Source organism: Hemicordylus capensis, chromosome 2 (genome assembly GCF_027244095.1).
Source record: "Hemicordylus capensis ecotype Gifberg chromosome 2, rHemCap1.1.pri, whole genome shotgun sequence".
Lineage (NCBI taxonomy): Eukaryota > Metazoa > Chordata > Lepidosauria > Squamata > Cordylidae > Hemicordylus > Hemicordylus capensis.
The window spans coordinates 249,823,740-249,836,301 of NC_069658.1; the positions used below are offsets into that span (position 1 = coordinate 249,823,740).

Here is a 12,562-nt window from a genome sequence, read left to right on the forward strand (position 1 = left end):
CCACCTTTAGCAGGTGTCCTCCCTGTACCGGGAATGCACTGCATATCTGTGCACTAGCATGTACTACCTTGAAGAACTGAGGAACAGCCCCAGCGGGAGGCATGCTGCTTTCCTGTCCTTCACGGCGCAGTGTGGGGGCAGGAGAGGGAGGGGGATCTGCTGCTGGTGGCGCGGCCAGCCCCTCCCATGTAGCGAAGCACAGGTGGGCTGTGCTGCATGTGCAGGTGCTGGACACTGAGCACACAGCAGGTAAGTTGTCAGTGGCCATGAATCGTCCAGTGGAGGAATGGCTGTCTGGTCACGCGGGATGCGCTCGGCCCTTCTGGGGCTGTGGCTAGGCAAGGCATCCTCACTACAGACATCCTCACTTACTTCCACCGGAGCAAAAAGGATAGGCGCATGCTCACGGACTGGCATACCTGAATACCTGACCCCTCAGGATGTTCCGACCGGGTGGAACTCCACCTTTCTCTTGCTCAGGCACCTGCAGGAGCAAGAGGTGGCCATCCACACCCTGTGGCAAGGAGGTGTGGCTTGGAAGTAGAGCTATCCAATCAGGACTGGGTGCTCCTTTCCAAGGTTGTCTTGGCAACTGAGCACTTGAACCATTCTTTGTGGCCATGAACAGCTTGTGTTCCAAGTCAGCAACAATAAGCCAGGCTCTGACCGCCGCTCTTCTCCTCGAGAGGGCAATGGATGAGCTCTAGATCACGCTGACCACTGAGGAAGCAATCGCCTTGGCAAGTTGGCTGAGGACTGGACTGGTGGATTGGTTGCTCACGACACCCCTGGGTAAATCATCAGAGCATGTTTTGTCCTGCCTATGTGACCCAAGGATGAAGGGCAAATCAGTCGCCCCTGACCAGCTGCCCAGGTGGAGGGATCTCCTGGTTGCAGAGGTTAGGCAAGCGGAGTAGAGGAGGCTGGGGCGCAACCAGGAGGAGGGTGCTGGAGTGCCTACTGCTAGTGTGCAGTCCAACCCTAGCAGCAGTATCACTGCCGCTTATTGGTCCAGCAGCATGGTGTCCCTGGCAGGGCCAAGTGAGCCAACGGTTCCACCTCCACGTTCCACTGGGTGGTTCATGGAGGGGTTCCTTGGCACCTTGCCAGGGGTATGGGAGGAGCCCACTGAGCCCTGCAGCAGTGCTGAGCAGTGTGTGCTGCAATACCTGCAGGAGCCGGTGGCAAGACGGAACTGATCCAGTTTTGGGCAACGCGTTGCCAAGTCTGGCTGGACTTGGTGGCGGTTGCTGGATGGTTCCTCCTGAGCCCGCCAAACAGAGTCCAGAGTGAAAGGGTGTTCTCCATGGCCAGGGGTGTGGTGACACCCCATTGCTTACGCTTGGATGCTGAAATGGTGGAGTGGCCGGTCTTCCTGAAGGCCAGCCTCCCCCTGCTGGGCTATCCTGAGCTGGTCATGGAGGGTGAGTGACTCATGGTCACCCCCACCCACTGTGACACTACTGGTAGCTCGCCCCAGCCTGGCCAACCCCATACCTAGATGTGTCATAGTCTGCCCGTTAGTCTGCCTGCAGACATGCACGCACACCACCACCACCACCACACCCAATGATGAGATATGGACTGGTGCCTGACCCATGTGTCAGGCTGTCAGCCCAGCACCAATCTGAGGCCATGGTGTGTTATCCAGACATAGGCAGGCAGGGATGTATGCTTACGCTGGAGAAAAAGAGAAGAAATAAGACTTCTTCTCATGGTAAGAGTCTAGAAGGCTCCCCACCCCCACCCCGTCGGACCACTGGTCCATCAGGCCATGACTGCTCTTGGCAGGCAGGATGGATGGAAGGAAGGAAGGTTTCTCAGCACTGAGTAACTAAGTATAATATGCTTGCTGTGCTATTGCTTGCTGTAACTATTGGGTTTTGCAGGATATCAGATAGACAAAGGCAGAACTTGGGTGTCTTCCTTCCTTCCTTTCTTAAGTTGTGGTTTGGTCAGTTTGTGAGATGGTGTTGTGGCGAGAAATGGACAGTGGCAGCTCAGCTGGATGTGAGTATTGCTGAAAGGAACTCCATGTCTGGCCTTGAGGCTGCATCACTCACTGCTCTGGTCTTCTCTGCAATCTGCATTGGAAGGTGTACACTCAGTCAAAATGTGGCTGAAGATGTTGCTGTAGTTGACCTTATGGCTATGCTTGCTGTTAAGGGTGCTGCTGTGGCAGCTGTTGCAAGTAAGGATGGAGTTATAATTGTATGTGAGAGAGCAATTTGTGCCAATGATGTTACTGCAGCGCAGGCACTGTGGCTGGCAGTGGATTCTGGGTCAGTGATTCTTTTTTGGCCATCTTTGGACTGTGTATTTGGCAAAATGTGGTGTTCTGTGCTGGGAGGGACTGTGTGTGCCTCTGTTCTGCAGTCTTGTTTTTTCAGGGCAGGGTTGCAAAATGTTCTCTGCTTGTTTCTCCTATAGGGAACAATGGGGAACTCGAATCATCCCATTGTTCCCCATGGGTAGGTCCCTAGGGACACCAACGTGGGTTGGGAAATTTTGAACTGGCCAGCAATAGCCGGCAAATTTGACAAATCAATTTGAGTTTTTGCAGTTTGATTCAAGATTGAATCAAACTGCAAAAAGCGATCTGTGCACATCCCTACCAATAACCAAAACTGAGCTATAGAACAGGAAGTCCCTGGCTCCAATCTTGCTTCTGCTTTGCGCTCACTAGGGTACTTCAGGCAAATCATTCCCTCTCAGCCTCAGTCTTTTCCATCTTCAATATGGGGCTAATAATATTTACTTACTTTACAGTACAGTTATTACAACATCATGCATCTGAATTGATTTGAATACTACTACTATGACGACGACGACGAAAGGCAGGGGCTCATCGCAGCTAGGATACCAGGTGGGATGCCAGATGTTATGCAGTAAGGGCTTGTCTTTGGGTTACCAGAATATCACAGTGGCACTTGATTACTTTGTTAAAGAAGTGATTTAGGGCCAAAACTAAAATTGGTCCTGCCAAAGATCCCCTCTCCCTCACCAAACGTATCATTGGTATACATAGAAGTTTGGGGGTTAAATAGTAGCTTTGGGGAGGGGCGAGTTTTCAGTGGGAAAACAATGCACAGGTAAAAGCTTAAACACCTACCTCCATGGCATGGTCCTGATTCTGGTCAGGGCCCTGTGTCGCTGCTACTTTAGAGGAAAAACAAGCCCCTACCTAGAAAATGATGTACTGAATGTCACGTCTAGCTTGGGCCTTAATGCCATGATCCATCGCAGCAGGCACGTGGATAACAATACTTAGGCTGCGGTACTGGCAGACAGGTACTAGATTTAAACTGACGCTTTCCCCCTCAGAGACTGGAGATTTTTACCTACCTGATGCAAGATTGCAGGCAGAAGGAGAAGAATTTCTTGCTGTTGGTAGGCATGTCCGGGCCTCACTTTCTTCCTGGCTTAGGAAATCGCAGGCAGGAGGAGAGGAAAGATGCACCTACAGGAGGAGATGAAACATGCTGTGAAACAACTACCCCTTGCGTATCTTTCTCCTCCCCACAGAAATTGCTACAGAGCTTTGGGAACTTCCTCCCTGCAAACCTCCCACAGGAAGAAAAAAGGTCTAGAGCAGGGTTTCTTAACCTTGGGCCCCCAGATGTTGATGGCCTACAACTCCCATCATCCCCAGCCATGTCCATTGTGGCTGGGGATGATGGGACTTGTAGTCCACCAACATCTGAGGGGCCAAGGTTAAGAAACCCTGCTCTAGAGCAGTCTAAAGCAGCAGCTTTGCATGCAGAAGGTCCCAGGTTCAAGCCCTGACAGCATCTCCAAAGAGGGCTGGGAATGACTCCTGTCTGAAATCATGGAGAGCTGCTGCTAATCAATGTAGACCAGGGGTTCCCCAAACTGTGGTACTCCAGATGTTGCTGAACTACAACTCCCATCACCCCCCGCTACAATTTATTGTGGCTGAGGAGGATGGGAGTTGTAGTTCAGCAATGTCTGGAGTACTGCAGGTTGGGAATCCTTGGCATAGACAATACCAAGGTAGATAGCCAGCATGGTGTAGTAGCGTGCTGGACTAGGACTGGGGAGACCTGAGTTCAAATCCCCATTCAGACATAATACTTGCTGGGTGACTCTGGGCCAGACACTTCTCTCTCAGCCTAGCCTACTTCACAGGGTTGTTGAACTTCTCCAAAATGAGGAGTATGGTGAAAAGAAAGCTGAAAGGGAAAATCAGGAGAGTCACTTTGCTCCAGAGTGCATGAAGTTTACACAAAACCACAATACTAGAAGCCCAATTAGATTGTATACCCCAAAGGATTAGGATTGTATACCCAAAAGGAGGAAAGGTACCACTAAGTCCAGGAGGATGCCAGCATGGCTAACAGGTACCTTCAAGGAAGCCATAAAAGGGAAGACTTCCTTCCAGAATTGGAAGGCCTGTCCAGATGAAGAGAACAGAAAGGAACACAAACTCTGGCAAAAGAAATGCAAGATGACAATAAGGGAGGCAAAGAGAGAGTTTGAGGAACATTTAGCTAAAAGCATCAAAGGGAATAACAAAAAACTTCTTCAAATACATCAGATGCAGGAAACCTGCCAGGGAGGCAGTTGGACCATTAGACAATGAGGGAGTGAAAGGGATTATTAAGGAGGATATGGAAGTTGCAGAGAAGCTAAATGAGTTCTTTGCATCTGTCTTCACGGCAGAGGATAGAGAGTATATACCTGTTCCTGAACCAGGCTTTTTGGGGATGGAGGCTAAAGAACTGAGTCAGATAGAAGTGACAAGAGATGATGTTCTAAACTATCTGGAAAAACTGAAAAACTAACAAATAGCCAGGGCTGGATGGCATCCATCTAAGAGTCCTCAAAGAACTCAAATGTGAAATTGCCAGCCTCCTTGCTAAAATATATAACTTATCCCTGAAATCGGGCTCTGTACCAGAGGACTGGAAAGTAGCAAATGTAACACCAATTTTCAAAAAGAGAACCAGGGGCGATCTGGGAAATTACAGGCTGGTTAGCTTAACGTCCATTCCAGGCAAATTGATGGAAAGCATCCTCAAGGATAAAATTGTAAAGCACATAGAAGAACAGGCCCTGCTGGGAGTGAACCAGCATGGCTTCCGCAAAAGTAAATCTTGCCTCACCAACCTTTTGGAGTTCTTTGAGAGTGTCAACATGTATGTGGATCAAGGTGATCCAGGTGACATAGTATACCTGGACTTCCAAAAAGCTTTTGGCAAAGTTCATCATCAAAGACTCCTGAGGAAACTTAGAGGTCATGGGATAAGGGGACAAGTACGTGGGTGGATTGCTAACTGGTTGAAAGACAGGAAACAGAGGGTAGGGATAAATGGAGAGTTTTCACCATGGAGGGAAGTAAGAAGTGGGTTCCCCCAGGGATCTGTACTGGGACCAGTGCTTTTTAATTTATTCATACATGATCTAGAAGCAGGGGTAAGCAGCAAGGTGGCCAAATTTGCAGATGATACTGAACTCTTTTGGGTAGTGAAATCCAAAACAGATTGTGAGGAGCTCCAAAAGGATCTCTCCAAACTGGGGGAGTGGGCGACAAAATGGCAAATGCAATTCAATGTTGGCAAGTGTAAAGTGATGCACATTGGGACGAAAAACCCTAACTTCAAGTATATGCTGATGGGATCCGAGCTGTCGGTGACGGACCAGGAGAGGGATCTTGGGGTCATAGTGGACAGCTCGTTGAAAGTGTCAACGCAATGTGCGGCAGCTGTGAAAAGGGCCAATTCCATGCTAGGGATCATTAGGAAGGGGGTTGAAAATAAAATGGCTAATGTTATAATGCCCTTATACAACACTATTGTGCGGCCACACCTGGAGTATTGCGTACAATTCTGGTCACCACATCTAAAAAAGGACATTGTAGAACTGGAAAAGGTGCAGAAGAGGGCAACTAAGATGATCAGGGGCATAGAGCACCTTTCTTATGAGGCAAGGCTACAACACCTGGGGCTATTTAGTTTAGAAAAAAGACGACTGCGGGGAGACATGATAGAGGTCTATAAAATCATGCATGGTGTGGAGAAAGTGGAGAGAGGGAAATTCTTCTCCTTCTCCCATAACACTAGAACCAGTGGTCACCCCATGAAATTGATTGCCAGGAAATTTAGGACCAACAAGCAGAAGTACTTTTTCACACAACGCGTGATCCACTTGTGGACTTCTCTGCCACAAGATGTGGTGACTGCCAACAGCCTGGATGGCTTTAAGAGGGGTTTGGATAACTTTATGGAGGAGAGTCCTATCAACGGCTACTAGCCGGAGGGCTAAAGGCCACCTCCAGCCTCAAAGGCAGGATGCCTCTCTGAGTACCAGTTGCAGGGGAGTAACAGCAGGAGAGAGGGCATGCCCTCAACTCCTGCCTGTGGCTTCCAGCAGCATCTGGTGGGCCACTGTGCGAAACAGGATGCTGGACTATATGGGCCTTGGGCCTGATCCAGCAGGACTGTTTTTATGTTCTTATGTTTTGAGGAGAAACTTAAGTATGTAATACATTGCTCTGGGCTCCTTGGAGGAAGAGTGGGATATAAAATGTAAATTAATAATAATAATAATAATAATAATAATAATAATAATGGTCTGACTTGGTTATAGGGCCGTTTCCTATGAAGAGGAGAATGTTGCCCAAGTCAAAAATGGAGCAACAGGTTTTTGAAATCCTCCCACCCCCAAACAAATCGGCATGCCAGGGCTTTGAATAGCTCTAGCCCCAGAATATGTACACACAGTGCCCAAGTGACAGTAAAGGTAGAGAAGCAGGTGTCTGTGCCTTTTGCCTACCTCAATTGAGATTGGAGAAGCAAGCAGTTCTTGGCCTCTCTGGCCCACGTCCCATTTCCTTCCTGCAAAGCACAGACAGGAGAGGACAGATGCATCTACAGAAGAGAGACAAAATGAAGCACACACTGAAGCCACCGTGAATGAAACACACGAGAATCGCTCCTGTCTCCCCATCTCCCCAGAAGGGTGTTTGAAGGTTGTTTGACAGTGGAACTGTCTGCCTTGTGCAGTGGTGGGCTCTCCTTCGCTGGAAGTTTTCCAACAGAGGCTGGACAAGCATCTGTCAGGGATGTTGGAGCAGATTCCTGCACTGAGTAGGAAGCTGGACTAGAAGACCCCCAAGGTCCCTTCTAGCTCTAAATATCCCATGGTTCATTATCTCTCTTTGCCTTTTCCTCTCTAACACACACACACACACACACACACGCACACACACACACACACACACACCCCTACCTCTCTGCTGGGCAACCTCTCAACAGTGGAGCTCAAACTCCCCTTCTCTGCATCCAAACTCAGCAACAGAAGTGGGAGAATGCACATGAAAAGGCAGGCAAGCAGCCCCCACCACAACACTGGATAGTGCAAGTGTACCAAAGTCATACAGGGGAGGAATTTTTAAAATCACCCTAAAGATCAGGTCAACAGCTTGGGGGATGCAATTAGATCTGGCTTTGCTAATATAGGTGCAAGTGTATTCTATAGACCCAAATGCTTATTACCAGCTCCAGCTGGAAGGGGCGGTCTGTCCATGAGGCAAGGTGAGGCAGTCACCTCAGGCAGCAGGTTATTGGGGCATCAGTGGGGTGGCAAAATGGCCCTTGCTGCCCTCTAGCACCTCACTAGCCATCCTCTGAAACACAGGAAGCTGCCATATATGGAGTCAGACCATTGGTCCATCTAACTCAGTATTGTCTACACAGACAGGCAGCAGCTTCTCCAAGGTTACAGGCAGGAATCTCTCTCAGCCCTGTCTTGGAAATGCCAGGGAGGGAACTTGGATGCAACGCAAGTATGCTGATGCTCTTCCCAGAGCATCCCCATCCCCTAGGGGAAATATCTTACAGTGCTTTAAATTTATTTATTTATTTATTATTTATGTAAACGGCTTTGGAAACTTTTGTTGAAAAGCAATATATAAATATTGTTTGTTGTTGTTTATGCTCACACATGTAGTCTCCCATTCAAATGCAAACCAGGGGGGACCTTGCTTAGCAAAGGGGACAATTCGTGCTTGCTACCACAAGACCAGCGCTCTTCTGCCACCCCCTGCCAAAGGAACAGATTTTTGCCTTCTCCTCCTGATCTCCTCTTCCTCTTTGCTGCTGCCACCAGCCTTAATGTGGAGCGCGTGTGCCCTCCTCTACCTGGGCTGATTATGAAGTCCGCTTCTTCTCCTTTTCATAATCAGCCCAGCGGTGCATGATGGAGGAAGCAGAGGAGGACTCATGCAGGAAGAAGAGGTAAGTGTGGGTGCATGTGCACATGAATCAAGCAATGGGGGTGGGGGAAGGGTAAGCAGGGAAAATGCTGCATGAGAGGAGGTGGCATTTAGCTCCCTGCCTCAGGCACACAGAGCTCTTTGGTTGCTACTGCTGGCTGGTATACCCTTTCTTGGGAAAATGGGATCTGGCCACAGTTATACAAGCTTGTTACATTCAGTAAATAAAGTAAGCAAACAGTAGACTGACAGTAAATAAAAAACAACCAAACAGCAGTGACAAAAACACTAAAAGAAGAAAAGCAATAGAAGAACTGAACAAATCCAAGGAGATCAGAAAAGGCCTGCTGAAATGGCAGCGTTTTCAGCTGGTGCCAAAACATCAGCAGGGAGGGCTCCAATGGCACCTAATGTGGCAAGGAGTTCCATTAGCTAGGGGCCACCACAGAGAAGATACCTACGTGCATTGCTACCAGCTGAGCCTCAGAAGGCAGTGAGACACACAGGAAGGGTTCCTTAGATGATTTCAAGGGATCATCAGATTTATGCAGAGGATGGTGATCATTAAAGTACCTTGGCCCTAGATGGTTTAGGGCTTTAAAGGTTATCATCAACACTTTGAATGATGCCAGGAAACCAACTGGCCATCCATGCAGTAGGAAGAACAATGGTGTGACACACTGGTTCTCAAATGTTTTGATACTGCGACCTGCTAAAATAGGATATCAAATTACAATATTGTCGGGAGCTTATCTCCCAGAGTCTATCAATACAATTCTTGCATCTGATGAAGCCGGCTCTAATCTGAGGGTTCTCAATCTGGGATCCCCAGATGTTGTTAAACTATAACTCCCAGCATCCCCAGCCACAGTGGCCCAGGGCAGCTGCATTACACACAGAATGTCCTGGGTTCAGTCCCTGGCAGCATCTCCACTCTTAGGGCTGCGAAAGGCCTACTCTTTGAGTCAGATTGGCTTAAGGCCTACCACTATCCTGAAGGAATGTCCACTAGGGAACAAAGTATGCATGCATAGACAAGAGAAATTCACAGGTAGGTTTTGTAGTGGCACACGCTACATATGTGAATTATACTCATATACCATTGTGTAGTTCTGAAATTTCCCTTTAAAAAAAAGAAAAGCCCTGATTAAGGCAACAGTCCTTCACTTCTTCTCCCCAAGCAACTAGTTTTCAGTGGCATGCTACCCTTGAACCCTGAGGCTCCATTTTGCCACTAAGGCTAAGCCTAGTGATGTCAGAGGCAAGCAGCCCAATCCAGAATAAGTGCAGGACAAGTCCAAACAGTGGATTTGGAGCTGGCCTGCTCAACTTTGCCCCCCCCAGCCGTTTTTGGACTACAACTCCCATAATCCCCAGCCACAGTGGCCAATAGCCAGGGATTATGGGAGTTGTAGGCCAACATCGGCAGGAGGGCCAAAATTGAGCAGCCCTGGTCTAGAGGTAACATGGTACAAGGTAACATGGCGAACAGGCTCCAGGAGGTAAGGCAAGGATGGAGCAGCTGTTCTCAGTGACAGGTTGCTCAGATTAGTGAGCCAGGCTTGAGACAGGAGTCATAGGTCAGCAGGACCCTGACTGTCACCTGATCTGGCTTGGCTGACAAGTTGCTGTCTCTCTTCCTACCACGTGGGTGGCGCTGTGGAGCAGCGAAGCTTGGGCCAGGCTTTTCCTTCCCTTGCAAGCTGAGCTGGTGGCACAGAAAGTCAAGTACAGGTGGCCCTCGTTATCCACGAGGGTTCCGTTCCCACCAATTTCCAGGATAACGAAACCACAGATAACAAGACCTTGAGGCAATGGGAATTGGGGGTTAGGTTCCTCTGGGTCAAAAAAAAGGTCAAGAAGGCCTTCTAAAGGTAGAAATCAGAGCAATAGGAACATAGAAACATTGGAAGCTGCCATATACTGAGTCAGACCATCTAGTTCAGTATTGTCTACACGGACTGGCAGCAGCTTCTCCAAGGTTACAGGCAGGAATCTCTCTCAGCTCTATCTTGGAGATGCCAGAGAGGGAATTTGGAACCTAGATGCTCTTCCCAGAATGGCTCCATCCCCTGAGGGGAATATCTTACAGCGCTCACACATCAAGTCTCCCATTCATATGCAACCAGGGAGGGCCCTGCTTAGCTCAGGGGACAAGTCATGCTTGCTACCACAAGACCAACTCTCCTCTCCTTAGACCAGCTCTCCTCTCTGTAGGTCTCCAGATGTTCAGCAATCATTGACCCTGCCACAAACTCCCAATTTTGAAATTTTTCCATAAAAAATCATGAGGGAATTTTTTTTTTTTAAAAGAGTGAGTCACAAAATGGCTCCTGTCAGCAAAATGGTGGTGGGAAATGATCTTGGAGGTCACTTCTGGCCATCTAGGAACTGCAGACAGGCAAATTTTAACCCTTTTTGTATCCACGAAAAACAAAGTCAGGTATACACGACCTGTGGATAAACAAAACCGCAGGTGCCGAGACTGCAGATAACGAGGGCCGCCTGGACCTAGGACCTAGTCCTAGATTCCCTGGTTTGACCTCATTGGCACCTCTCTTCCATGAATTTATCTAACCCTTAAAAAAAAAGCAATTTCTAAAAGAGTTTGAAGGACATGTTTAGAGAATGTGTTAAGAATTTTATTGGGGTTTTTCCATCTAAGAATGAAGACAGATCCAAATATCAAACATTCTGTGCTAATATAGTTAGATATTCACATGAAATATCCTTATAGCTTGGAAAACTAAACACATACAATGCTCCCTAATACTACAGACTTCATGTATCAAAGGGAACTGGAAAATTGCACTCTTAAATATTGGCACCTTTTATGTGGAGACATTGTTATGTTCTGGAAAGATATGTTCTGTCCCCTGCTAACTGAGCAAAGAGGCACATTTTTAAAATGGTGATTCTCTTTATTTAGCAAGGGGAGAGTAATTGGCCCTATCCATCCCCAGCACAGCATCCCTCCAGTGGCTGCTGGTGGTGTCTATCTTATGTTTCTTTTTTAAGATTGTGAGCCCTTTGGGGACAGGGAGCCATTTAATTTATTTATATCTATGTAAACCGTTCTGGGAACTTTTGTTGAAAAGTGGTATATAAATATTTGTCATATTCGTAAGAAATATTACTGTTCCTTATTTCCATCTTGCCTTCCCTCTAAGGATGTGAGGGCAACATACACTGTTCTGCCACCACTCATTTCCCCCCTCACAACAATCCTGGGAGGGAGAATGACTGGTCCAAAGTCATCCAGTGAGCTTCATTGCCATGTGAGGATTTGAAACCATAACCCTTGGTTTCAGTCCAATACTCAAACCACTACAGTGGCTCTTAGTACAACTGAGGTTCCTCGCATGAACACATCTATGGCTACCTTCTTGTGGGGAAATATATAAGATCAAAGCTAGCTTTTCCCATAGTCAAAGGATTTGAAGGGTTTCTCTCGTGCATGAATCCCCCCGTGTGTGATCAGAGAGTCCTTCCGACAGAAGCTTTTCCCACAGTCAGAGCATTTGTAGGGCTTCTCTCCCGAGTGGATTCTCTCGTGCCTAACAAGTTGCTGTTTCCGGCTGAAGCTTTTCCCACAGCTGCCACATTTGTGTGGTTTCTCTCCCGTGTGAGTTCTTTCGTGTGTAATAAGATTTCCTTTCTGACAGAAGCTTTTCCCACATTCCAAGCATTTGTGTGGTCTTTCACCTGTGTGGATTCTCTCATGTATAACAAGGTGAGCACTGTTATTGCAGATTTTCCCACAATAGGTACATTCATATAGCCTTTGCATTTTCTGATTCTTAGAGAGGTCAGCTCTCGGAGAGCGGCTTTTCCCACAGTCAGAGCCTGTCTCTTTTCTTGATCGCTTCAAGAGTCCATCTTCCAAGACACTTTCATTTAAACCTTTGCCACACTTTTCGTGAGGAAAGGCTTCCTTGTCTGGATGGCGTTTGGGGCAAATTTTTACTCCCTTATGACTTTCAGGCATCTCTTCCACTTCAGGGCTCTGGGAAAAAGTCACTTTAGCTCTTGTAAACAGTATTCCATGGATGGGAGTTTTCTCAGGTCTTTGCAACCAGAAGTTATCATCATTCTTCCCAGTGTGCTCATCAGCTTCTGGAACAGAGAATCACGACATGAGTCAGTCCCCATATTGGAGTGAAAGCGATCACCTAAGCAGTGAATCAAGTGAAGGAAACCAAAATAGGAAACTAATGAAAAAACAAAACAAGAGGACAGTTCATAGTGGGCCAGTTCAGATGAGCCTTCATCTGCTGGCCTGACCACACAGGATAAGGATGTGTGGGTGCAATGAGCATGTACGTT

General features: G+C 47.7%; 1 protein-coding gene across 2 annotated transcripts in view; it reads right to left on the reverse strand.

Moving 5' to 3' along the window:
• LOC128343039 (zinc finger protein 530-like) overlaps positions 1-12,562 on the reverse strand; it is a 43,702-nt gene that overhangs the window by 16,919 nt on the left and 14,221 nt on the right. For both annotated transcript variants that reach the window (XM_053291398.1, XM_053291397.1), the window contains exons 4-5: positions 6,796-6,890; positions 3,346-3,460 (exon numbers count right to left, since the gene is read on the reverse strand). In XM_053291398.1, the coding sequence (XP_053147373.1) occupies positions 3,346-3,460; positions 6,796-6,890 (210 nt within the window). The remainder of the gene's footprint in view (positions 1-3,345; positions 3,461-6,795; positions 6,891-12,562) is intronic.